This window comes from Hypanus sabinus, chromosome 16 (genome assembly GCF_030144855.1).
Source record: "Hypanus sabinus isolate sHypSab1 chromosome 16, sHypSab1.hap1, whole genome shotgun sequence".
Taxonomy (NCBI): Eukaryota; Metazoa; Chordata; class Chondrichthyes; order Myliobatiformes; family Dasyatidae; genus Hypanus; species Hypanus sabinus.
The window spans coordinates 30,628,824-30,645,271 of NC_082721.1; the positions used below are offsets into that span (position 1 = coordinate 30,628,824).

The 16,448-nt window shown below is 42.5% G+C and overlaps 1 protein-coding gene across 3 annotated transcripts in view; it reads right to left on the reverse strand.

Annotated features, from left to right (window-relative positions):
- The window catches only part of LOC132406173 (dedicator of cytokinesis protein 8-like), a 239,078-nt gene extending 226,549 nt beyond the window's left edge, over nt 1-12,529 (reverse strand). For all 3 annotated transcript variants that reach the window (XR_009516088.1, XR_009516087.1, XM_059991466.1), the window contains exon 1: nt 11,816-12,529. Coding sequence is in view for 1 of the 3 variants with exons in the window: in XM_059991466.1 (XP_059847449.1) it covers nt 11,816-11,868 (53 nt within the window). In the remaining 2 variants the exon portion in view is untranslated. The remainder of the gene's footprint in view (nt 1-11,815) is intronic.
- Nucleotides 12,530-16,448: the final 3,919 nt, after the last annotated feature.

Consider the following 16,448-nt stretch of genomic DNA (forward strand, 5'->3'; position numbering starts at 1 on the left):
AGGTTGTAAGGGCAGAGAACAAAAAAGAGATGGGGTAATCGGATGACAAGGATAAAAGGGAAAATGGTGTAGGGGTGGGGGAAGAGGGGACTGCTTATCAGGAGTTAGAAAAATCTATGGTTATGCCATCAAGTTGCAGACTACCAAGATAGAATATGAGGTGTCCTCCGAATAGCATCTGGTTTCAATATGGCAGTGGAGGAGCCTGTGGACAGACATGTTAGTGTGGGAAGAGCAAGTGGAATTAAAACGCCTGGCCACTGAGATGTCCTGTCTGCTTAGGTGGATGGAGCAAAGCTCCTGGGTTCCAACATTGTAGAGAAGGTTACACTGGGAGCATCGGATACAATGGACTCACATGTAAAGCCTGGAAGGACTGCTTAGGGCCCTGAAGAGCAGTGGGGGAGCAGGTGTAAGAAAACGTGTAACACTTAGCACTGCTACAGGGGCAAGTGCCTGGAGAGGAATTGGTAGGGAGGGAGAAGTGGACAATGGAGTTGCAGAAAGCATGGAGGGGAAGAGGGAGTGAGGAAGGGAACACGTGCCTGATGCTGGGATCCTATTGGAGATAGAGCAAGTTGCAGAGAATGACATGTTAGATAGAGAAGCAAGTGAGATGGTAGGTGAGAACAAGGGGAATTCTATCCCTGTTATGTCGGGAGTGGGGTAAATCCGGTGAAGCCATTATTAACATTGGAGCGGAATTCCATTTTCTGGAAAAAAAAGTGGACATTTTGGATGTCCTGGAATGGAAAGCTTCAAAGTGAGAATAGATACGGTAGAGACAGAGAAACTGAGGGAAGGGAAGGGAATGGCATCCTTGCAAGGGACAGGATGGGAAGCGGTAAGGTCAAGGTAACTGTGGGAGTCAGTGAGTTTGTAAATGACACCAGTAAATAACCCGTTTCTGGAGATGAAGACAGAGAGGTGAAGAGAGGTATCAGAGATAGACCATGCTAATTTGAGGGCAGGGTGGAAGTTGGAGGCAAAGTTAATGAAACTGATGAGATCAGATTGGATACACAAAGTAGCTGAGAAAGAGTTGGGGAACTTCACCAGTGCAGAGTTGTTCCATGTAGCTGACAAGAAGGCAGGTATAGCTGGGACCCAGGGGCTACACATCTCTTCTGGAGAACATGGGAAGAGCCAAAAGAGAAGTTGTTAACGGTGAGCATCAGTTTTGCCAGGTGGAGGAGGCTTGAGATAAAGGGGAACTGGTAGGGTCCTGCATCAAGAAAGAAACAAACATCCCAATTGAGGACGGAATTATAGAAGGACTGTGGCTCAGGAAATTGCGGATGCATTGGTAATCATTTTCCAATGTTCCTTAGATTCAGGATCATTTCCTGAAGATTGGAGAGTGGCTAATGTTATCCCACTTTTCAAGAAGGGAGGGAAGGAGAAAACGGAGAACTATCGTCCTGTTAGCCTAACGTCAGTCGTGGGGAAGATGCTTGAGTACATTATTAAGGACGAAATAGTGGCACATCTAGATGGCAGAAATAGGATTAGGCCGAGCCAGCATGGATTTACCAAGGGCAAATCATGCTTGACTAATCTGTTGGAGTTTTCTGAGGGTGTAACAAGGATGTTAGACGAGGGTAAGCCAGTGGATGTTGTGTACCTAGATTTTCAGAAGGCATTCGATAAGGTGCCACATAGGAGATTGGTGAGTAAAATCAGAGCTCATGGCATTGGGGGCAGGGTTTCAACATGGATAGAAAACTGGTTGGCAGATAGAAAGCAAAGGGTAGCAGTGAATGGGTGTTTCTCAGACTGGCTGGAGGTGACTAGTGGGGTACCACAGGGCTCTGTATTGGGACCACAGCTCTTTATGATTTATATCAACGATTTAGATGAGGGCATTGAAAACTATATCAGCAAGTTTGCTGACGATACTAAACTGGGTGGCAGTGTGACATGTGAAGAGGACGTTAGGAGAATACAGGGAGACTTGGATAGGCTGGGTGAGTGGGCAGATACTTGGAAGATGTCATTCAATGTGAATAAATGTGAAGTTATCCACTTTGGAAGCAGGAACAAGAGGGCAGAGTATTGTCTGAACGGTGTAGAGTTAGGTAAGGGAGAAATGCAAAGAGATCTAGGAGTCCTAGTTCACCAGTCAATGAAGGTGAATGAGCAAGTGCAACAGGCAGTGAAGAGGGCAAATGGAATGTTGGCCTTTGTTACAAAGGGAATTGAGTACAAGAGCAAGGATATCCTTTTGCATTTGTACAGGGCCCTGGTGAGACCACACCTGGAATATTGTGTACAGTTTTGGTCTCCAGGTTTAAGGAAGGACATTCTAGCAATTGAGGAAGTGCAGCGTAGATTCACTAGGTTGATTCCTGGGATGGCAGGGCTGTCTTACGCAGAGAGATTGGAGAGATTGGGCTTGTACACGCTGGAATTGAGGAGATTGAGAGGGGATCTGATTGAAACGTTTAAGATAATTAAAGGATTTGATAGGATTGAGGCAGGAAATATGTTCCAGATGTTGGGAGAGTCCAGTACCAGAGGGCATGGATTGAGAATAAGAGGTCAGTTATTTAAAACAGAGTTGAGGAAGAGCTTCTTCTCCCAGAGAGTTGTGGAGGTGTGGAATGCACTGCCTCAGAAGACGGTGGAGGCCAATTCTCTGGATGCTTTCAAGAAGGAGCTAGATAGATATCTGATGGATAGGGGAATCAAGGGATTTGGGGACAAGGCAGGGACTGGGTATTGATAGTGAATGATCAGCCATGATCTCAGAATGGCGGAGCAGACTCAAGGGGCCGAATGGTCTACTTCTGCACCTATTGTCTATTGTCTATTGTCTAAGGACTGGAAGGCAATGGTGAAAATCAGGCGATCCGTCTGCTTCCGTCTGGTAGGTGCTTCAGATCCCGCCAGACTAAGACTAACAGGCACTGGAGAAGTTTTTTCCGTACTGCGGTCACTTTGCACTTAACTGCGGTCACTTAACTGCCGGTTAACTGTTGGCTAACTATTACTTGGATTGCACTACTTGTATGTATAATCTATATTTTCATTTATATTTATCATCTGTTATGAACAGAGAGACAACATCTGCCGGAAGTATATTCCTTGTATGTGTACAGGTACTTGGCGATTAAAGTCTGATTCTGATTCTGATCAGGCTGGGAAACCGAACTGTGGAAGTGCTGGGGGGCATGTTAGGTGTCATAGACTTGGTAGGAAGGGACTGAACCAAGGGACCAAATGAAGTCGATATATGCAATCTCCAATTTTTTTTTTTGGAGTCACTTGTGATCCTCAAAGTCTTCCTCTCACCCTTCTCTCCCCCCTCCCCTACCCTAAGGGCCTGACCTTTCCTTGACCTTCTCCCTCTGGTTCCACACCTCATTCCCTTTATTCCATGGTCTTCTGCCCACTCCTATTTGATTCCTTTCTTCAGCCTTTTGTCTTTCCCGCCTCTCACCTCCAAACCTCTCCCATTATTCCCCATTCCCACCCGCTCACCTGGACTCACCTGCTAGCTCCTAATCCTCTCCCTCCCCCAACTCTTTCATTCTGCTTCTGTTCCCCTGCTTTCCAGTAAACACGAAGTACACTGCAGATGCTGTGGACAAATCAACACGTACAAACACGCTGGAGGAACTCAGCGGGTTGGGCAGCATCCGTGGAAACGAGCAGTCAACGTTTCGGGCCAAGACCCTTCGTCAAGACTGAAGAAGGAGGGGGGCAGGGGCCCTATAAAGAAGGTGGCGGGAGGGTGGGAAGGAGAAGCTGGTAGGTGCCAGGTGAAAAACCAGTAAGGGGAAAGATCAAGGGGTGGGGAAGGGGAAGCAGGGAGGGGATAGGCAGGAAAGGTGAAGAAGGAATGTAAGGGGAAAGCACTGGGTAGTAGAAGAAGGTAGAATCATGAGAAAGGTGATAGGCAGCTGGAAGAGGAGGCAGAGTGAAAGTGGGATGGGGAAGGAAGGGGGAGGGAATTACCAGAAGTTGGAGAATTCCTTTCCAGTCCTGATGAAGGAAATTGGTACTGAAGTGTCAACTATTCACTTCCGTCCCTGCCTAACCTGCTGAGTTCCAACAGATGTTCAAATTTCAAAGTAAATTTATTATTAAAGTATACGTACGTCACCATATACAATGCTGAAATTCAATTACCTGCAGACATTCACAGTAAATACAAAGAAACAAAATAGAATCAATGAAAAGCCACACAGAAGACAAAAAACCAAAGTGCAAAAGACAATGAACTGTGCAAATACAAAAACAAAATAATAAATAAATAATATTGAGAACATGAGATGAAGAGTCCTTGAAAGTGAGTTCATAGGAACAGTTTGTGTGTGCGTGTGTCTCCCAGATCTTTATTCAACACTTTTCAGTAGATGCAGGTGACACACAACATTGGTTAGGCAGCTGGTGGAATATTGTGTGTAGTGCTGGTAGACACAATATAGGAAAGACGTGATTATTTTGAAGATGGTACAGAGGAAATAAATCAGAAAGTTCCCCATAATTTAATTATGGGGAAAGAAACAGAGTTGGTTTTCTTTGGAGTAGAGAAGGGGTCTAATAGAGATATAAAAATGAGAGGAATTATTAGGATAAATGGCAAGAAACTTTTCCACATGGCAAAGGTGTCTAAGACCAGAGATTAAGGTGTAACAATAGCCATGATGTGGGATATAAATTTCAAAGAGAAATAGAAAAAGGCATGTTACAATAGCTGTGGGGGATTTCAATATATGCAGGTAGATTGGAAAACTTGCATTGGTGCTGGATCCCAAGAGAGGGAATATGTAGAATATCTACAAGATGGGTTTTTGGAGCAACTTGTGGTTGAGCTCACTAGGGGAAAGGAAATTCTGGATTTGGGTGTTATGTAATGAACCAGAATTGATCAAGGAGCTTAAGGTAAAGGAACACTTGGGAGTCAGTGATCATAATATGATTGAACTCACTCTGCAGTTTGAGGGGGAAAAGATAAAGTCAGATGTATCAGTATTACAGCAGAGTAAAGAGTAAAAGAGAGGGAGGGTTGATATTGGACTGTTGGAAAATGATGCTGTAGAGGTAGTAATGGTGGACAAAGAAATGGCAGATGAACTTAATAAGTATTTTGCATCAGTCTTCACTGTGGAAGGTACTAGCAGTATGCCAGGAATTTGAGAGTGTCAGGGGAGTTATTGCTCTTATTAAGAAGGTGCTTAGGAAACTGTGAGGTCTGAAGGAACATAAGTCACCTGAACCAAGTTGACTATGCCTCAGGGTTCTGAAAGAGGTAGCTGAATAGATAGTGGAGATATTAGAAATGATCTTTCAAGAATCACTAGATTCTGGAATGATTCAAGAGGACTGAAAATTGTGTATGTCATTCCACTCTTTAAAAAGGGAGGGATGCAGAAGAAAGGAAATTATAGGCCAAGTAGCCTGACTTCAGTGGTTGGGAAAATGGTGGAGTCTTTTATTAAGGATGAGGTCAGAATAGGAATCAGGTTTAATATCCCTGGCATATGTCATGAAATTTGTTGTTTGTGGCAGCAGTACATTGCAACACATAATAACAAAACTATAAATTATCATGAGCATATAAAAAAATTAAATTAATTATGTAGTGCAAGAAGAGAGGGGAAACATAGTGAGGTAGTGCTAATGGGTTCATTGTCCATTTGGAAATCTGATGGCGGAGAGGAAGAAGCGGTTCCTGAAATGTTGAGTCTCCTGTACCACCTCCTTGATGGTAGCAATGAGAAGAGGGCACGTCCTGGGTGATGAGGGACCATAATGATGGACACTGCCTCTTTGAGGCATCGCCTTTTGAAGGAGCATTGGATGCAGGGAAGGCTAGTGCCCATGATGGAGCTGACTAAGTTTACAATTTTCTGCAGCTTTTTCCAATCCTGAGCAGTGACTCCTCCATACCAGATGGTGACAAAACCTGTTAGAATGCTCTCCATGGTACATATGTAGAAATTTGTGAGCGTCTTCGACAGACCAATTCTCCTAAGACTCCTAATGAAATATAGCCACTGTCATGCCTTCTTTGTAATTACATCAATATACTGGGATAACTCCTCAGAGAAGTTTCAGGCACTTGGGGGTGCAAGTTGAAGTAATCCAAAGCCAGCATGGTTTCCTTAAGGGGAAATCTTACCTGACAAATTTGTTGGAATTCTTTAAGGAAATTACATGCAGGATAGACAAAGGAGAGTCAGTAGATGTTGATCATTTAGATTTTCAGGATATCTTTGATAAGGTGCCACACATGAGGCAGCTTAACAAGGTAAGAGCCCATAGTACTGCAGGAAAGATGATAGATGGAATGTAGAGAGGATTGGCTGACTGGCAGGGGGCAAAGAGTCAAAATAATGGGAGTCTATTCTGGCTATCTGCAGATAACTAGTGGTGTTCTGCAGGGGATGGTTTTCGGACCACTACTTTTCACGTTATGTGTCATTGATTTGGATAACAGAATTCAGAATTCAGGTTTAACTTCACTAGCGTATGTCATGAAATTTGTTAACTTAGTGGCAGCAGTACAATACTATGCGTAATAGTGGGGAAAAAACCTGAATTTCAGTATATAAAATTGTTAAATTAAACAAGTAGTGCAAAACTAGAAATAATAAATTAGTGTAGTAGTGTTCACAGGTTTAATGTCCATTCAGAAATCAGAGGGCAAGTAGGAAAAAGGTGTTCCTGAATGATTGAGTGTGTGCCTTCAGGCTTCTGTACCTCCTTCCTGATGAACAATGGGAACAAGGCATGACCTGGGTGATGGGGGTCCTTAATGATGGACACTGCCTTTTTGAGGCACCGCTCTGTGAAGGTATCCTGGATGTTAGAGAGGCTAATGCTCATGCTGGAGCAGACTGAGTTTACAACTCTCTGTATCTTACTTCAATCCTGTGCAATAGCTCCCCCATAGCAGACAGCGATGCAGCCAGTCAGAATGCTGTCCATTGAATATCCATAGAAATTTGCGAGTGTTTTTGTTGACATACCAAATCTTTTCAAACTCCTAATGAAATATATTCACTGTTGTGCCTTCTTGCTAGCTGCTTCATTATGTTGGGTCCAGGTTAAATCCTCAGAGATATTGACCCAAGAACATGAAATTGTTCATTCTTTCTACTCCCGATCCCTCTATGAGGACTGATGTGTGTTCTCTCATCTTACCCTTTCTGAAGTCCACAATCTGTTCTTTTGTCATAACTGATGTTGAGTGCAAGGTTGTTGCCGTGACACCATTCAGCTAACTGATAGTCTCACTCCTATATGTCCTCTCATCACCATCTGACCTTCTGCTAACATCAGGTTCTATTATCAGCAAATCTATCATTGATATTTAAGCTGTGCCTAGAGCAGTAGGCTAAGCATCACTGAGCTGCACCAGTGCTCCGATTGTCAGTGAGGTGGAGATGTTTTTCAATTCAGACGGATTGTGGTCTACTGGTTAGGAGGTCGAGGATCCAATTGCAGACGAAGGTACAGAGGCCCAGGTTCTGAGGCCTTTTGATCAGAACTGTAGGAATAATAATGTTAAATGCTGAGCTGTAGTCAATAAACAGCATCCTAACATTGTATTGTCCAGGTGATCTAAGGCCATGTGGAGAGCCAATGAGATTGTGTTGGCCATAGACCTATTGTGGTGATAGGCAAATTGCAGTGGGTCCAAGTCCCAGTTGAGACAGGAGTTAATTCTAGGCATAACCAAACTCTCAAAGCATTTCATCACCTTAGACCTAAGTGCTAATGGATGATAGTCATTAAGGCAGCTCATCCTGCTCTTCTTGGATACTGATATAATTGTTGCCTTTTTGAAGCAGGTGGGAGCTTTGTGGCCAAGTTTGCAGATGATACAAGGATTGGTGGAGGAGCAGGCAGTGTTAAGGAATTAGAGAGCTTGCAAAACTTAGACTGATTGGAAGAATGGGCAAAATAGTTGCAGATGAAATATAGTGTAGAGAAGTGTTTAGTCATGCACTTTGGTAGAAGGAATAAAGATTAGACTATTTTCTAAAGGAGAAGAAATTTCATAAATCAGAGGGATCAGTCAGACCACGCTGGGCCTGTACTCGCTGTAGTTTAGAAGTGGGGGGGAATCTCATTTAAACCTATTGAATGTTGAAAGGCCTAGATGGAGTGGATGTGGAGAGGATGTTTCCTATAGTGGATGAGTCTAGGGCCAGAGGCCACAGCCTCAGAGTAGAGGGATGTCCATTTAGAACAGAGATGAGGAGGGATTTCTTTAGCCAGAGGGTGTTGAAACTATGGAATTCATTACCATGGATGGCTCTGGAGGCCAAATTAGTGAGTATATTTAAAGCAGTGGTTGATAGGTTCTTCATTAGTCAGGATGTCAAAGTTTACAGGGAGAAGGCATGAGACTGGGGTTGAAAAAGATAATAAATCAGTCATGATGGAACGGTGGAATAGATTCGGTGGGCATAGTGGTCTAATTCTGCTCCTGTGCCTCACTGTAAGATGTTTAGAGGGATTTGAGGAAGATTTTTTTTACCCTGAGAGTGACTGGAATTTGGATACATACATACTAAAGAAGTGGCAGAGGCAGGTATTCAACAATATTTCAGAAGCATCCAGGAAAGAACTTGAATTGCCAAGGTATAGTTGGCTCCAGACCTAATTCTGGTTAATGGAATTAGTAGAGATAGGTATTTGATATTTTGCATGGGCGTGTCTGTGCTATATACTCCATAACTTTATAGAATATAATCACAGATTAAAACAGAAAAATTGCTGGAAAATCCAGCAAGTCAAGTGGAAAAAGCACAAAGGTTAATGTTCCATGCCAATGACCCTTCACTACAAAAAATAAAATACTTCTCAGCTCTTGAGCACAATGTTCAACATGGTGAATAAATGGTCAACTGAAGCCTGTGCTGAACAAGTGCTCCCTAAACAAGCAAACAAGACAAATAAAAAGTGAAGAGATTAAAAAAATCTAATGGAGCAGGTAGCAAGGTTTACTGGAATGAAAAGCAGAATGTTAAAGGTGTGATAATCATAAAGAGAGATTTCAATGAAAGCAAAACTCCAAGCACACTATGTAACAGTAAGGCGTGGTTTTAAAAGTACAGCAGAAAGAAGTACAGCTGAAAGTTCTTAAAGATGTTAGCTGGCTTGAAAGTAGAGATAAGCACTGATGAAATTCCGCAAACAATTGATCATGAGGGGGTGTCAACCAGCACAAGGAAGACACCAAGGTATCAGGTACAGGCCAAGCTGTGTCTGCATTCAATCAGTCTGAGGAAACAAATTAATGGAAACCACATAATTATGGATTAATAACTTTAATTTTATACATGAAAGTAAAACTATCAGGTCCAACTTAAAGATTACTTGTAGGATAAGTGATCAAAGAATTCTTAAGGGAAAGATCCTGCCTGAGCAATTTCCTTATCTTTCATCAGAAAATAACATCCTAGATGAGCTGTAAGTCCATGAACACCAATATAACCACCCCCTCACCCCCCCCCCACCAAGCTAGTGTCCTTTGCCCTTGTTCAGCCTATACCCCTCTAAACAAAACTTTTCCTATCGGTGTACCTGTCCGAGTGACTTTTAACTGTTACCGTACATGCCTTGATCACATCCTCAAACAGTTCATTCTATGTATGCACTACCTTCTAATACAGGAACACTAACAAGAAAAGATTCTCTAGTCAAATCAGCCTGTCTCACAATATATATCATTCAAATCACAATATTAAATCTCCTTTAATCATTCAAAACAATGAAGCCAAAGAATAAAAATATTTAAGCCAGGCCAAATTAGCAAAATAAGATACTTTGATATTCTTTTCTGACTTCCTTGAGCATTTAATACTATTCCAGGAGACAAATGTGGCTTCTATAACTCTGTACATTAAAAACGAATCACCAAAACCCTGCCTGTTATTAGGAGATCCCAGATGGAAGCAGTTTTGAGTGTTCAGACATAACTGAGAGATACCATGACCTGAGGTGATGTGTTAAGGCAATATAAGGTCAAGACTTATCTGAAAGGTCTCAGTTCTGCGTAAGTACTGGTGTAAGCTGTTTTAGCCTTGGGAATGTATAAAATGTGGTCTAATGGTTTGGAAGTTTCAAATCTAGGAAAGACTACAAAAAGAGCACCAAATACAACTGGAAAATGCTTCAACTTGGGCCGATCTCAGAAAGTTCTTAATCTTGACAGAATGTCGATATGTGGTAGTTCTTGTATGTCATTTTTCATTGATTCTTTTGCATTTCTTTGTTCTACTGCAAATGCCTGCACGGGGACAAAGCTCAGGGCGATACAGTCTATGGTGACATATATGTAATTTGATAATAAATTTACTTTGAACTTGGTGGATAGAAAGCAGAGGGGAATAAAAGCCTGTTATTATTAATTAGACTTGGAAAGAACAAAAATTAGGGCAATTCTAGATGAAAAATAGTGAATCTTATGACTCTTTTCAATAACCTCCTAATCTTAAGATTACTAAAGACTTGTACCTCAATGAATGAACATAATGTCTTCTAATTGATTCAATGTCTAATTTTTCAAGTTATTTTCAGAGAATAATTATCTTTGATTTGTCATCTATACCCAGCAAGTTCTCATTCACAGCCAGGACCCACTCAAGTTCTTGGATTCCCTCAACTCAGGCACAATAATGTATCTCAGGACACCCACTACTCCACCAGTTTTCACATTGTGATCTCTTATCCTTGAGTCAGAGCAACAAGTTGTGAAGTTAGAATCCCGATTGCAGCCCTAATAGTCTGTGTTGTATTTATAATCATAGATTAAATATCAGTGTTTAATGAGTATGCTATTTAGCCTCCTTCCATTGACAAGGTTCCTCCAAGAGGACCACAGCCTTGCGCTTGGAGGTACATATGCCTCAATGACCCAGAGAGCGAGGTTGGCTGGAGTCAGGACTTTGGCTCCTGGTGGGGTCAACAATGCCAAACTGGTCAAAGGGTAGAGGCCAGAAGAACAGTGATCCACAGGTCCCCCAGATTTGGGGGGTTCAGCTCAGGGCTGACAAACCTGACTGGGTCAAAAAAATTGTTATGGAAACAGCAATAAAGAATCCTTCAATGCGCCAAGACCATTTCTGACGTATCATGAGGATTCAACAAACAAAGACGGCGTTCTGATGACGTTGAGCTTCAGCTGGGGGTTACTTGTATTTTCTGTTTCAGTTACACCTGCTCTAGTTGTCAGGGTGCCCTTCGGTCTCCTCAACCACGTAAAGAACGGCTGCATAATAAACACAAAGTACACTGCAGATGCTGTGGTCAAATCAACACGTACAAACAAGCTGGAGGAATTCAGCAAGTCGGACAGCATCCGTTGAAAGGAGAAGTCAACGTTTCGGCTGCAAAATGAAATCGCGGTCCAAAGGGCTGGGACCTCTGCAGTCTCTCGTGTCTGCTCTTTTAATTTTGCTTAATGTGAAGAGGGGGTGCAAATAAAAACCAGCGAGAACGGGTAAATAATGATCACAACTGTATCGGAGTACTGACAGGAGACTGCGACCTCCGGGGAGAAACCCTCAAAAGGTCAGATTTGCAGTTTGACGCTACGTGAACTTTAAACGCTTCACTTTAAAGCCCCCCAGGCCACTTACTTCGGTAACATCTCAGTCCGGGTCGCTAGCTTGTGGGAGATGCTTTGAGTTGTTGGAAGGCTTTAAAGCAAATGAGAAATCAGCTCATGCAATCTAGGTGGTTATCACCCACATCTCCCAAAAGTTCTTCGCAGGCATTATCGCCACTCCCGACTTCTGACTCTGTCAGTCAAGCCAGCATTACCCAGCTTACAAGCAGCACCCTCTCTCACCTGTTCAACAGATGCAAATATTGTTGTCTGTCCCCGTAAGTGTACGAAGCCATGCTGGCGGTGGAGGGGATGGTGCCGGTCGCTGCCTCTCTCTATCCAAAGATTCGCGGAACCCACATCGAGAGAGGAGGGCATCGCTGGCAAAAGGAGGAACCACTTGTGAAAGAGGAGTGGCAAAAGGCCAACAGTGAGGAATGAAATGTCGTTGCAGAAGAGGCGTTTCTAATGAGAGAGGGAGAAGTATGTAGCGAAGTGAGAGTTGGTGGGAGGGGACGAGTCACTGGAGAGCGGTGTGCCTGGGTGCAGGAGACGGACAACTACCGGCAGGTACGGTGATTTCCTGTCCGAGGCCAGTTCTGATTGAGGGCGATTTAAGAACGTCAGTCTGTGCGAGTCCGGTTAAGGTTAAACTATTTACCAAAACGAGTTCAACCAGCCTAAAGCGTGTAGAACCAGATTCTTTCAACTTTCATTCCTGCACACCTCACATGCCTGGCTCAAAGGTGAACACTGCCCTAATCGAATCAATGGTCAATGGAGGTCGCTGTCGTTTTATAGCTTCACAACACAAAATACTGGGCAGATTTGACTTCTTCCAAGTCTTTCCAAACTTCCGGCAGGCATTCAGGTTACTCTCATTAAGAAAGCAAAATTAAGAAGCAGTTCCATTTGCGACCTTTTCGGAATGTTTCTGAATGTTCCTGTTCCAGGTGCGGTTGTCACAGAAATTTCAAGGACCGTGACGTGAGCAGACAGGCGCCGAGTTGATGCTTCCTCTGCTGTGTGTCTGAAATACGTCAGACTCTCAAAATAGACCGGGTCAACCAAGTAGTGAATCTTTGGAAACCTTTAACCCAGGAGGGATGTGGAAGCGCCATCGTTGAACGTAGTACATTCAAAAATGGGCCGTGCTGTTGTAGCAAAATAATTTTCGAGACATTTCTGTATTCCCATGACAATAAACTTGAACTTGAAATGGACACATATTTGGATATTAAATGTATCAACTTTTTAACAAAAATGTAAGAGCAGAACTCATTCAGCCCATTTAGTCTACTCCACCATTCAATATTGGTTGATTTTATTATCCCTCTCGATCCCATTCCTTTGGTTTTCCTCCGTAACCTTTGAAGTTCTTACTAATCAAGAATCTATCAACTTCTGCTTTAAATATACCCAACGACTTGGCCTCCAAAGCTATTTGTGGCAATGAATTCCACAAACCCACCAGCCTCCGGCTAAAGAAAAAAAATCATTCACTTTAAAGGAACATTCTTGGAGTCTAAAACTGTGCCCCCCGCCCCCCCCCCCATATTGGAAACATCCTTTCCACCTCCACTCTCTACGCCTTTCAACAATCCATGGTTTTCAATGAGAGCTCCCCTCTTTCTTCTAATCACTTGCTAGTACAGGCCCAGACCCATCAAATGCTCCTTGTATGTTAACTCTTTCATTTCCTGGATCATTCTCATGAATCTCCTCTGAGATAAGAGGCCTAAAACTGCTCACAATACTCCAAATATGATCTGACCAATGCCTTATAAAGACACAGCATCATAGCCTTGCTTTGAAATTCTAGTTGTCTAAATGAATGCTAACATTTCATTCACTTTCCTTAGTAACAACTCAAACTGCAAGTTAATCTTTAGGGAATCCTGCATAAGGACTCCCAAGTACCTTTGTGCTTTTAATTTCTGAATTTGCTCCCCATTTAGAAAATAGTCAACACCTTTATTCCTTCTACTGAAGTGCATGCCCATACACTTCCTTACACTGTATTCCATCTGGCACTTCTTTGCCAATTCTCCTAGTCTGTTTAAGTTCTTCTGCAAACTGTATGTTTCCTCAACATTACCTGCCCCTTCACCTATCTTCGTACTGTCCACAAATTTGGCCACAAAACTATTAATCCATCATCCAAATCATTGATATGTAATGTGAATAAGGAGCGGTCCCAACACCATATGCTGCAGAACAACACCAGTCATCAGCAGCCAACCAGAAAAGGCCTCCTTTACTCCCACTTTGCTTCCTCCAGTCTGCCAACCTTGTAAGCATGGTTCTTTTTTGTAAAACTATGGGTTCTTATCTTGTTGAGCAACCTCATGTGCGGCACCTTGTTAAACGCCCCCTGAAAATCCAAGCGAGCAACATCTACTTCCTCTCCCTTGTCTATCCTGCCAGTTACTTTCTCTAAGAATTCCTGCTGTTTTGGCCGGCACAATTTTCCCTTTAGGAAACCATCCTGACATCGGCCTATTTTATCATGTGCCTCCAAAAACCTTAAAACTTCATCCTTAAGACTCTAACATACTGTCAACCACTGAAATCAGGTTAACTCGCCTATGAGATTAGTCCAGGATCATGGCACTGAGTTATAAGATAATGAATAGCCAAACAGTCTCCAGGACTGTATCATCTACTCCTTTGTTTTACAGGCAATTATGCACATGTTAATGTTGATTGTTATTGTTGGAATGTTAGAAATCTGGGGTTAATTTGCACAAATACAACAGAAATACATTAGTTATATTGTCAGCTAACAGTATTGAGCAACTGGACAGTTTTTGTCTGGACAGTGGGAAGAACTCTCCTGCTTTGCTTTGAAAAGCACCCCTACCTGAGTGACTTGGTTTTTGCCTCATCAGGACAGTACTTTCAATAGTGCTGTATTATATCATCCAAGTGTACCACCCCCTAAGTCAAAACAGACAATAATACCCTACATCAAACAGAATCTTTAGGTAACAAAATTAGACCAAACCTAAACCATCCTGAACCATGGACTCCAGTTTAACCTCACTAAATCCCAGGTAAAATCACTTCCAATTGAACCAATCTATTCCAAACATGTGCCTCAACTTTTCCTTTCTGTAAAACTCCAAAATGTGGTTCTTTTCCTGCAAGTAGACCAGCAGAAGGACTGCGGAGGTCTAAGAACAAGCTTCCACTACCACTTTCTGAAATTGATTTATAAATTAAATCTTATCAGTATTGGTCAGATCCTATAAACAAATCAATAGCACCTCCAAAACACAAGGCAGTAAAGCAATATAAATTAATGAGCTAAGTGTCACTAAAGGTAATACATTTATGTCATCTCAATGAGCCAATGCTAAACTAACCAAATTCTCTATCTTTAACGAGTGGTATGACCATTGTGATTTTCAGCATTGGTGAAAATCTCAGTATGGAAAAACTGTTTTGCTTCCCTCATAGAAAGTGTCAACCAGCTAGCAGTTTCTGAAAAATCTAACATAACTTGGGGTGACACAATTGTGTAATGCTTTACGGTGCAGGCAATCCGGGTTCAATTCCCACTATTGTAAGGAGCTTGTACTTTCTCCCCATGACCTCATGGGCTTCCTCCGGGTGCTCTGGTTTCCTCCCACAGTCCAAAGACATACAGTTGGTAGGTTAATCGGTCATCGTAAAGTGTGCTGGGTGGCGTGGTTCAAAGGGCTGTAAAGGCCTATTCCACACTGTATGCAAATAAATAATTAAAACAAACAGGTTACAAGATAACAATTAACTAACCCGTACAAGGCGGGCTACAAATGTGGGCAACCTTACCTGCAAGATTTACAGCTTCTGCAGCTTTTTCACTTCTCATTTGGCTTCGGACTTCCATTGTAATTTCAAATTTGTTCACTATTCCTAATCACAAGCACTGTTGTGGATCCCTTCATTTGGCCAGTGCTTTTTCACAGCAGCATCCCACTGGTGATGACATACCAGCCATGATATTAAGAACAGCTTCCCCACTGCTATCTGACTTCTGAATCACTCACCTCTTTCACACTGCCTTTCCAGTGGTGTTGCCACATGCTTGGACTCTTAATTATACCATTATTGACAGGTTTGCATTCTGTTTTTGCATTACTTCAAATTTGCACTCCAATCTTTGTCAAATCTACTGTTCTGTACTCATCGCAGCATGTATGGTATAACAGTATATATCGAATCTGAATGAATATCTCACAGTTGTCACCAACTTCACCAAGAGCTGTGTAGATGAATGTGTGTTTCCAAGAGCATACACAAACCAAAAGCCATGGATGAACCAGATTTGTGGTCTGCAGCAGACTAAATCTGTTACATTCAAGTCTGGTGATCCAGAACTAAACTTTTAGTCCAGATACGACTTACAGAAGACTATTTCAAGAATAAGAAAACAATTCTTACTGAAGTTAGAGACGGAATCAGATGCACATCAGCTCCTGCAGGGTTTGCAGGTCTTTACTTACTACATGGTAAAACCTAACATCATGAATGGCTGTGATACTTTACTCCCAGATGAATTCTATGCCTTTTATGCACACTTTGAAAGGGAGGATAAAAATACACCTGTGCAAATTCCTGCAGCATCATGCTACCCTGTGATCTGTCTCAGAGGCCAACATCTGAACATCTTTCAAGAGGGCGAGCCCTAGTCGGGCTCTGATGGTGTACCCAGTAAGGCAAAGATAATCTGTGCCAACCAACTGGCAGAAATGTTCGAGGACATCTTCAATCTCTTACTGCTGGTGTTGGAAGTTCCTACCTGCTTCATGAGGTGACAATCATACCAGTTGCCCTAGAAGAGCAGGGTGACCTGTCTATTTCCCAGTTGCACTCAAATCCACAGTGATGA